This window comes from Sus scrofa, chromosome 13 (genome assembly GCF_000003025.6).
Source record: "Sus scrofa isolate TJ Tabasco breed Duroc chromosome 13, Sscrofa11.1, whole genome shotgun sequence".
Taxonomy (NCBI): domain Eukaryota; kingdom Metazoa; phylum Chordata; class Mammalia; order Artiodactyla; family Suidae; genus Sus; species Sus scrofa.
Window position 1 is genome coordinate 96,338,092 of NC_010455.5, and position 11,265 is coordinate 96,349,356.

Consider the following 11,265-nt stretch of genomic DNA (forward strand, 5'->3'; position numbering starts at 1 on the left):
TAATAACAGAGTGATTAGCTCCTCTTTATACCAGGTAGTTCACTGTTGAAAAGCTGAGAAAATCATTCCACTCTACCATGTCAATTAAAAGTTGCCTTTTGGTTAGTTACAAGATACCTGATAAATATAGATAAGTGCTGCAGAGCCAAAATGGATTTGGGGCTGCCAGTGAGTTGCATCTGTTGTAGGCGTAGAGGTTTTAATATCATTAAGATTAAGATGGCATCTCCTTCCAGACTTCCTCCATGGTGAAGTAAAGCCAGCTCTACACTTTAAAAGAAGCAGTAAATATTGCCTCCTGTTACAGCATGAAACTGGATTTGCCAGTAGAAAATCTCATTAGGATCAATATTTTTTACTCTTATCAATCCCTTGCCAAGTTGCTTGCTTCCTATTCTTTCATCCAGGAGATAAATTCCTTTTAAAATAAAGTTAAAAATCTGTCTCAAGAAGCTGATACTTAGACAACTGTATAAATAAAAAGCTCCAGAAAGGATAACAGAATGAGTTACATGTTAAGATTCTGCATCTGTCTCTGACCAATAAGGATGACATTCACACAATTTTAAAAGTTCAGAAATTCAAGGCTTGAGTCAGATAATCTACACTGCAGTGACAGATGCTCTCAAGTATAAAAATAATCACCGATAATGGATACAGAAATATTAGCCACCATGTAGAATGGGTGGAGTTTGCTTAAACTCTTTAGTATCCCAATGAACATTTTGAAAACTATTCTTTAGAAACTGTTTTGCATAATACCTTTCCTTTTGATATGCCTAAATTGACAGAGATAGCTTAACCCTCTACATGCTTCAAATAGTATCAAAAGAGTAGACATGAAATATACAAATATGTATGAAAAGAAAGGGAAAAATATATTCTGCATCTTTTTGTTTGAGCATGGGGATTGGTAAGTGGGGCTGGTTTTAGAGGAAATGTGCAAACCTGGCTTCATCAAGTTTTTAATCTCTCTGAGCTTCCATTTCTTCAAATGTAAAATGGAAATGTAGTAAAAACTCAAAGGCAATAATGTTGGTAAAATGGCCAGCATGGAACCCAACCCATAGCAGGCATTCAATAGAGTTAGCACTCTTGCTTGGCCCTCTGTTGCTGTGCCCAGCAGGACCCTGTCTGAGCATAGTGAAATTGTTGATTGTCTGCCCAGCAGACATCCTTCTTCAGGTACCCAAATTTTCATGTAGGTCATGGCCTTTCCCCTAGACTCCCGATGACACAGAGGAAGGCCACTTCCTTTCCCTTTGCTGGACCTCAGTTCCACGTTGCCATGGGTTGTGTTAATCCAGTCAGCCCATTTTTTCCTTGTCTAAAGGCACTGGTTCTTGTGACTAAAGGAGCTTAATCCGAGTGAATCTCAAGAATCTCATATTGAGGCAAAGGGGGCCTTCTGAGTGTAGACAAGGAACCATGTGGCCATAAATGCTACTGAGAGCCACCCTAATGCCACAAGAGAAACCAGCCTGAGGATAGTAGAGGCTTGTGTTAGAAAAAAGATGATTCTCAACAGCTTAGTTGTTGAAACAACCAATTTTGAAACTTGTCTGACCTCTGCACTTCCAGTGACAAGAGCCAGTAAATCTCTTTTACAATTTAAGAACTTTCAGTTGAGTTTTCAATAACTTACTCCATTAAAAAAACAAACAAAAAAACCCTTAAACCTAACTGATACACCACAAAGTCTGAAACATCCTCATTTCTCAATAAGAACTACAACCCACAGCTCAAGAGGATCACAAAATAAAAAGCTAATAATTCTCAAATCTTCAGATCTTTTATGTATTAGAGCTGAATGAGGGATACCTCTAACTTCTATTATATCTTTCTATGTGTTGCTGATAGGTTTTATTGTCATATACCAGAATTACCTTCTAACATAATTGTTCCTGATATATAAGAATGGTTTCACTTAGCTATTCTAAAATTAGGAAAAATTGGTTCTATCAAATAAATCTACATGGCAGATTCATTTCCTTATTTACTTCTGCATACATTTTGTAGCTCATTCATCCTGGTACAATCACTGGGAAAAAAATATAACAGGTTATTCAAAATCAAGTGTTCATAGGAAAGTCATCTCTGGCAGTGATGAACAGCTTGTAATACCTGCATTGGAATTTTCTAGGCCATCACTATAGACTGAATGTATGTGTTCCCACAAAATCCATACATTGAAACCTAACCCCCAATGTGATGCTATTGGGAAGCAGGGCTTTGCTAAGTGACTAGCTCACGAGGTGGAGCCCTCATGAAAGGGATTAGTGCTCTTATAAAGAGACCTCAGAGGAGTTCTATTGTGGTGCAGTGGGTTAAGGATCTGGCATTGTAACTGCAGTAGTGCAGTGGCTTGGGTCGATACTGTGGCAGGTTTAAGCCCTGGCCCAGGAACTTCCATATGCCACTGGTGCAGCCAAAAAAAAAAAAAAAAAAAAGGAGAGAGAGAGACCCCAGAGAGCTCCTTCACCCCTTTCTCCACATGACAACATATCAAGAAGATGGCTGTCTATGAACCAGGAAGAGAGCTCTCACCAGATACCAAATCAGTAAGGCCTTGATCTTCAACTTCTCAGGCTGTGAGAAATAAATGTTTGCTGTTTAAGTGACCTATGGTATTTTTGCTATATGGCTATGGTATATTTGTTATAGTAGCCCAAACAGACTAAGATAGTCATGTTCTATGATAAAATTTGTGAGGCTTAATTGACAAGAGCAGAACTTTAAAATGTTTGGAAAAAAGACAATCGTTCTTCAAATTTTAATGTTTTAAATTTATGTCATAGAGATATCCCACATCAGGAAAAGACTCATGTTCAAACCATAAAAAAATCCTTTTGTAAAGACTGACAAATCAAGTTCCCGTTGTGGCTTAGTGGAAACTAATCCGACTAGTATCCATGAGGACGTGGGTTCAATCTCTGGCCTTGCTCAGTGGGTCAATCCAGTGTTGCCATGAGCTGCGGTGTAGGTCGCAGACGCAGCTCAGATCTGGCATTGCTGTGGCTGTGGCGTAAGCTGGCAGATGTAGCTCTGATTCGACCCCTAGCCTGGGAACCTCCATATGCTACAGGTGTGGTCCTAAAAAGGCAACAAACAAATAAAAACAATCCACTGATGATATAACTTAGCTTTAAGGATGAAGATTATATGCTAGGTATCTAAGAAATGTGCACAACCAACCCTGGAGTTTTGGTTTACTTAGACTTGTTTAAATTTATTCGTTCCCTTCCTCCAGACAAAATTTAAGGCAATGGGTTTGCCTACTCTCATTTTGAGTGTTTTCCAGTGAGTTGGAAATCATTCCATGCTCACAAATCCCATAGAATTTGACATCTACAAGATGAGCACTGTACTCTACTCTTTGTGGATGCTGCCTCCGTCTCAATCAGGACAGAAATCACCTCTTTAATTACCACCATTTAATATTAGCTAAACAGAAGAATTACAGACGGAGAGTTTGGAATCATTGGGTTTTAGTAGAAAATAGGGGGTACCATGTTTAGGTTTGTTGAAGGAAAAGGTTCAATGTTATGTTCCATATTCTACATTATTTCTTGGAGTGTCAGCAGGCAGTTCTTGAGGTCCAGGTGAGAAACTGGAAAGACTGGACGTAGTGATAAGAGGATTACAAAGAAATGAGGAGCCTAGAGGAGTACTGAAAGATAAAGAAGCTCTTATTGCCTTAGGCAAGCACTTGGTGGTTCTTATCTAAATGTAAAATGAACATTCGCTCTCTTGCCTGGATTAAAGAGCACATGTCTGGTTGGGAAGAAATATTAGAGGTATACCCTTCTGTAGGGGGGAGCTGAACAGGGTATGAGCAGAATCTCCAGGACAGCCTATGTTTGCCTATTGGGGAAAAAATCACAGCAAATTCAGATCCCTTCTGCAGGGGGCTGTTCTTATTTGCAAGTTTGGCAAATGGGATTTTTAGGTTTTAGAGTTTTTTATTTAGTTTGAGACAAGGAGGAATTTGGAGGGAGAGGATGGCATCACAAGGTAAGGTAGGAAATACCTAAGCCACAAAGAGGCATGATTATTAACCACCACCACAAGCTTCTGAAGTTAAATAAGTAAACAAACAACTAAAGTTAGATAAAAAACAAATGGCTGGTTTGGAGTAAAAATTGTCCCCAAGTATAGGCCTTTTTTTTCTTAATGTTTACAACTCCTCTGAGGAAAGAAAAGTGTCTGTGTTATATCAGCACCCAACCTCCATTGCAGTCCTCTCCCCTTAAAAAAGATCAACCATTTTTGGCCTCTAAAAATGGAAATTGTGTTTAAACCTAATATTTGTGAATTAACCTGCAACATGTTAGTATCTTAAGGTGGTATTTTGTTAGCAATCTTCTTTTCTCTTTTTCACATTATAAAAGTATGATAACACATTTACAGAAAACTGGGAAAATATAACACAAAATTAAATATAATTCCACCATATAGTACAATTATTATTTTGTATATTTATCAGCATTTTCAAGCATATCTGAAATATTTATAACTGTTAATAATATGCAAATTTTAATTATGCCTTAAAACAGTGAACTCCTAGTCTGTTTCTTCATCTAGACTGAGAAGAAACTGCACTGAATTATTGCTAAGGTTTTGTTTTCATCATTTTTATGTCTCTATGGCCAGATAAAGGTGAGGACATTTTATTTGATTAAAGCATTAATTTCTGCATAGTTGTATCCCTATACAACTTAGTCCCTATAGTTTCTTGTTCATACAGTATAACTGATGATTTCAACCTGGAAAGGAGTGCACAGGAGTATTTGCAGAGGAATATGTAATAAAAAAAGCTTTAGATGCGGGGGCAATTTTTACTCCAAACCAGCTGTTTGTTATTTATCTAACTTTAGTTGTTGGTTTACTTATTTAACTTCTACTTGCTTAAACTTTCAAAGTTCTAGGGAACATTTCGCATAAAAAAAAGTTTTAATGTAAGGAACCATTTTATGTATGAGACCCTATTAAAAAAAATAAACATGATTTATCAGTAAGTTTCCTTCACTCAAAATAAATAATTTCATTAAGTCCTTCCACAAAAAATCTATTTTTAAACACAGATGACCTATATTACCAAATGAAGAGTATCAACTAATGGGGTGGGGAGGGGGTGGTAACTAAAATGTTAGAATCTGAGTTTATTTGAGAAGAAACAACCAGGGCCACATCCAGACACTTGTTACTCAGTTTGCGTTATTCTTCTAGATTCACAAATTCTTATGTTAAAGTCACAGTTTCCTCAGTCCCCATCTCGATGTAGCAAAGCATTAGAAAAACAGCAGATGTTTTACAGATTTATTAAAGTGAAAGTACATTTTCGGAGACAGAGAGACAGAGAGAGAACTCACATGCACACCTGTTAAAAGAGCGCCCGACTCATTTTACAATTGTTCTTATACCCACCCATCCCTCCACCCCCACCTCCCACCCCCCACCCCCGACCCGCAAGGTGGACCTGAGTGTAGACCCAATTTCTCTTGCTCTAGTCCCCTATGGCTGTGCAGAGTGTGTTAGGGCTGAGTGTTATTTTATCTCTGTGTGGGGCATATTTGATCTGATTGGTGTCAGGGCAGGATACCTTATTTGCATGGGAAACAGGTTATATAGAGGTGGGATGAGAAATGGGCAATATTTCTGCCCTACCAGGCTGTTCAAGGTGGAGGAAGGGAATGGCCAGAGGGCCAGAGGTTTTCAGGTTTAATCTCCTTGAAGGGGACTTGAAGCCTGTAACAGTTCTATACACATTATCTCATGTCAGACTTTGAAAGATCAATATAGCCTCACTTTACAGATGGGGAGTTGGGATACTTAGAGAAACAAGTTGACTTACAGCTTTTATAGAGACCAGTTATGGGTCAAGGGTCCAGGGAGCGAGAGAGAGAACTGCCTGTGGCCTGGAGGTTAAATATTGATGATGATTCAACCTAGAAAGGAGTGCACAGGAATATTTTAAACAAATTTTCCCATAGTTTAGATAATGTTTCTCAAACACTACGATTTGAGAGCTAATGTAAATAATATAAAGGCCCAGGCTCACTGCAGTAGGCCAGGAGCTGGACCTCTGCATTTTTTCAAATTTCTTAGGTGATTCTAATTCCTACTAAAGTGTGTATGTGTACATATGCATGCATGCATGTCACAGGGACCGTTTGCATATGCACTAAAGCAAATAATTAAAGGTTAAAGTATAACATAAAGCATTTAGATTAGACAAAAGAACAGAAGAGGAAGTATGGGAGGAAATTGATACTCACTGACACGGCTTACTTGGGGATGGTATAAAGCAGTGTTTCTCAAACTTTAGTCTGCATCAGAATTGCTTGGAGAACTGCTTAAAATAGACTGTTGGGCACCACCCACATCCAGAACTTGTAATTCAGTAGATCTGAGGTAAGGCCCTAGGATTTGCATTTCTAACAAGTTTCCAGGAGTTCCCTTCGTGGCTCAATGGTAGTAACAAACCTGACTCCTATCCATGAGGACTCAGGTTCGATCTCTTGGCTCACTCAGTGGGTTAAGGATCCAGCATTGCCACAAGCTCCGGGATAGGTCACAGATGAAGACTGGATCCCCATCTCAGACCCCATGTAGGCTAGCAGCCACAGCTCCTATTTGACCCCTAGCCTGGGAACTTCCACATGCCACAGGTGCAGGCCTAAAAAAAAAAAAAAAAAAAAAAAAAAGTTCCCAGAAGCTGCTGCTAGTGATGGTGGCCACACTTCAGTACCCATGATGTAGACAAAACCCTGGCTACACACCGGAATCATCTCAGATTAGTTTTTAAAATATTGATGCCTGGCCTCATCCCCAGAGAGTCAGATGCAACAGAACTTCCATGGAGTCCAAACAGTGTAGTTTTCAAAGCTCCCTGAATGTTTTAATGTGCATCCAGCGTTGAGAACCATTAGTGCTAAGGCTTCCCTAAGGCTTCCTGGAAAAGTGAAAGAGTCTGGGCAAGGGGAGACACATTGTCCTGAGTTGCCAGATTTAATCAGTTTGTCTGCATGTCCTTTCCCAGAGGTAGGTGAATGCAGTGCACTAAATGATTTTCCTAATGACCTTTCCCCCATTCAGAATTGATGTTCTGACTAGGATGTTTTTAAAATGCATTTCTGGGGAGTTCCCTGGTGGCTCAGTGGATGGTGGATCTAGCATTGCCACTACTTTGGCTCGAGTCTCTGCTGTGGTGAGGGTTTGATCCCTGATCTGGGAATTTCCACATGCTGCAAGCATGGAGAGAAAGAGAGAGGGAATGAGGGAGGAAAAGGGAGAGGAGCATTTCTGTGATCTAAAAGTAAAGCAAGCATTTAGACTTTTAATTTTTTTTCTTAACAATGCTGCCCCCTAGTGTCCTTTAGTAGAATCTTGTTTAAAAACCCACCTCAGCCATCAGTACAGTAATTTCCTATTAGCTAAACAACGTGGATGATTTTTCTCTGACATTAAAAAAGGAGGGGGAGGAGGGGAGAAGAAATTTAATAGCATCAAATTAAACTTTGTTATGACAACATGAATCGCCAGCTGTGGCTCTCAGTTCTCTGCATTCCTCCTTGTATTCTGTGCTGCAGCTTCCTCTCTGGATATGGACTCCTTTAGTCCTTTCTGCATTCCATCAGCCCTTCCCTGCAAAGTCAGTGGCCAGACAAATCAGGCAACAAAAAAGTACCATCACCTAAAGTTCCCAGGGCTTTGGGGTGTCTTGCATAGGCCCTTCCATGCTCAGAATTGTTCTCACTTTTTCCTCACTTCTTACCTCTTTTCAACTAATTGATAGTTTATAGAGAATAGATTTCATCAAATGGGGGCTCCCCTGTCTTCCTGTGATGACTTCTCCAAACCTCCTGGGTACCTACCATCTTGCTGGAAGTGTCCTTCTCACCCACAGGAGTGTGGTCCTCCTCCACCTCACGCTGCCATTTTCTCGCACCCCCAAGCTTCCATCCTCAATAACTCCCCTATCTAAATCACTGCCAATGGCATACAGGGTTACTCTTACATCTTTCAGCTTTAAAATAAACCTCTCCTTTGACCCTAAATACCCCTTTAGCTACTGCCCTCTTTCTCTGCTCCCATTTCCTAACTTGAGTCCAATCTGGGTGTCTCTAATACCTTTCCTTCCCCACACCCATGATTCCATCTGCTCCAGCCTAGCCTTGGTCCTGTCACACCACAGACACTGACACAGCCCTTTTCATGACCTGCTATGACCTCCCTATCGGAAGGCCAAATCCAGTGGATACTGTTTTGTGCCTTTCTGCCTTGGACGCTCGTGGCATTCCAGCCTGTGGGCACAGCTCCTTTTCCAAGCACTCTCTGTTCTTGATTCTGAACCATCCCCCTTCTGGCTTCCTGCCTGCCCCCTTGGCTGCCTATGACCCAAGAGCCCTGATGTGTCCTCTCTCTGACCCTGCACTGGCTCTTAGAACCTCTTCTCTTTTCTCTGCACAAACTTCCCTTACATAGTTTCATCCACTTGCATGGATTTAAATACAGTTAATAGACTGATAATTAACAGACTGCTTCCAGCCCAAGTTGCTTATTGTGTCATTATCCAGTTTTCTCCATTGGACATGTCCCTTTGGTCTCTCTCAGGCATCTCCATTTTTGGCATGTCCAAAGAGGGACCCTGGTTCTTTCTCCCAAACCTGTTCCTCCCTCAGTCTCTTGCATCTCAGTGAATGGCCAGTTATCTAGAAGATGCCTGATTCCTTCCTTTCCTCACTTGCCACTTTCACTCCATCTGCAAGTCTTGAGAATTCTAGCCCCTAAATAGATTTTAATCCATGCATGTCTCTGTCTTTACTACCACCTCCCTATTCCAAATCCCCATCATCTCCTGCCTGGAATACTACAGTACCTCCCTAAAAATCTTTCTGCTTCCTCCAGCTCTTCCCTCATGACTGATTCTCCACAGCATGGTCAGATAGTGTTTTGAAATGTATACTGGATCATTTCCTTACCTTAAAATGTTAGTGACTTCCCTTCAAACCCTGAATAACACACAAATAACATGGCTTTCCCTCTGTCAACTTCATCTTGTAGCCCTATCCTCCTACTGCTACAGTGACGTCCTGATTGCATGAACTCACTAAGCTCTGTCCTGCCTTTGCACATGCCACTCCAGCTGCTTAGAATGCTCTTCCCCCGTTCTTCACCTGATTGGCCTCTTTCATTTTTTATGCCTAAACTTTTCTCCTCAGGGAGACCTTCCCCGATCAACTAAATAGGTCCTCCCTCTCATTCCTTCTCTCAGCCCTCTATTTGTTTGCTCCATAACATCTCACATTTTGTAATTACCTCTGTTTACCCACTCAGGTCTAAACTCCCAGAGTCCAGGAACTTTGTGTCTGTTTTACTCACAGATGAACCCAGTGCCTGGCAAATATTAGGCTCTCATATATGTGTGTGAAATAAGGGAATGAAGGTCCAGGAAGAGTCACAACTTCCCCTCCACCTTACCTGCTCTTGTCAAAGCCTCAGTGACTCCCACATGGCCAAGTTACTGGACAGTGTCCTGTGCTCATCTTACTTGATTACAGAATAGTCAGGGGATCATCCTGTGTTCAGTTTATTCTCTGTTAACCTCATCAGTGTCGTGTTTGATTCACCACAGCATCCCCTGCACCAAGTGCAGCAGACACCTAATAAATCCCATTGATTGAATGAACATAGGGAGCTAGTACAACAATGACGATATCCAACGAGAATTACTTTCAGGCAGAGATTTAAATAATGGCTTTCAACTCCCAGAAATGTTAGCATAGGCACTCATTTCCATTGTTATAATAAAAGGAAAAAAATGTTTCATATAACTTTTTGTATCTCATTTGCTTTATAAAGGGAGACCTGGCTTCATAGATTTAGTTGCTGAATAATAAACTGATATTTAAGAGTCTTTTTCCAAGAAAGAAAAATATTTTCCTTATAAGCCAAATTCTACCTCTCTTGGGTAGACTCAGATGAGTAAAAACATTCCCGTCTTACAAAGAAACTAAGGGCAGTTTAAGATGGTTTATATAAGCCAAACAAGCAGGACAGCCAAGACCCTAACTCTTGCTGCCTCATTCCAAATCCTGTCCCCCACCAATTTAGACATTGCTTTCTCATGAGAAAGAAAATAAGAGCACACTTACTCAACTCAAGTTTGAGACAAGGATTTGATTCTTCTGAGGACATGTAAACTACAGGTACTAGCGAGGCAAGAAAAGCCCATGGCCAGCAACCCCTTAAAAATGTCAAATGACCTGGCACCCTGGGTGTTTGGCTGACCTGCTCTGCAGAAGAAATCCAACCCTGTCTGTGACTTTTCACTCAACTGAACCAGAGGCTCTCTATGCTCCCTGGTTCTGCATCACATGGCTGCCAAGAGGATTAGCTCAGCTCCACCCCTCTGGGAAGGGAATCATTTTCCTGTTTAGGAAATGTGATGTCAAGCTAAAAGAGGCTGATGAGCAAACTGGGTGGGGCACATGCAGGCCCCAGTGAAATGCATGACATGGGTGTCTTAGAATGAAATTTGGTTCAAAGTGGTCAAGGACAGGGTGTGCCATTATAGGCTGGGAGCCACTGAGGCTTTAGCTGTTTGTTCAGCATTTAATATGTTTATCTTTCTGCTAAACACATTGTTGTTGAGTCATCTTTATTGAACAACCACCCTGCATGAGGCCCAGCTCTGCAAATCCGATACACAAAGGCAGACCTTCTATCCCAAATAACCTTCATTCTACAAAATCAAAATGAATGCTTTCTCTTACTTCTCACCTTAGTGAGCAAAAGTACTCAGGTTCTGAAAGGGATGAATAATGTGTACTTTTATCAGGCCAGGAACCCTGAAATGATAAAAGGAAGAACTTAAAGTGGTCTCTCTCTTTTTAATATCATTTTGTGTTATTGCCACAAACTGGAAATGGAATATCAATTTACCCCCAAGTACCATCTGCCTCCAAACTAACCATATTTTATGGTAGGCTATTATATTATCACCATTGTCAAAATAATTATATTAATCCAAGAAATAATTGCATTAAACCTCTAAGCTTTGGGCAGGAAAGTGGGTGGTAAGACCATATAACTTGGAAAAGTACATGTAATGTTATATATTTGACTTTCCATAGAAATTGTTCGAGCCATGACACATGTGATAAATCAAGGAATGGCAATGTACTGGGGAACCTCCCGCTGGAGTGCCATGGAGATCATGGTAATTTCATTTCTATTTTTAAATGGCCATTGAGTATTTTG

The 11,265-nt window shown here is 40.6% G+C and overlaps 1 protein-coding gene and 1 long non-coding RNA gene across 6 annotated transcripts in view; one reads left to right on the top strand and one right to left on the bottom strand.

Annotated features, from left to right (window-relative positions):
• KCNAB1 (potassium voltage-gated channel, shaker-related subfamily, beta member 1) overlaps positions 1–11,265 on the top strand; it is a 393,270-nt gene that overhangs the window by 356,272 nt on the left and 25,733 nt on the right. For all 5 annotated transcript variants that reach the window (XM_021068178.1, XM_021068181.1, NM_001105294.1 and 2 more), the window contains 1 exon segment: positions 11,139–11,224. In XM_021068178.1, coding sequence (XP_020923837.1) covers positions 11,139–11,224 — 86 coding nt within the window.
• On the bottom strand, positions 5,303–11,175 carry LOC102161293. Its single transcript, XR_307003.3, has 2 exons — positions 10,786–11,175; positions 5,303–7,647 (listed from the first exon to the last, which is right to left on the bottom strand). It is a non-coding gene; the product is annotated as an uncharacterized LOC102161293 (long non-coding RNA).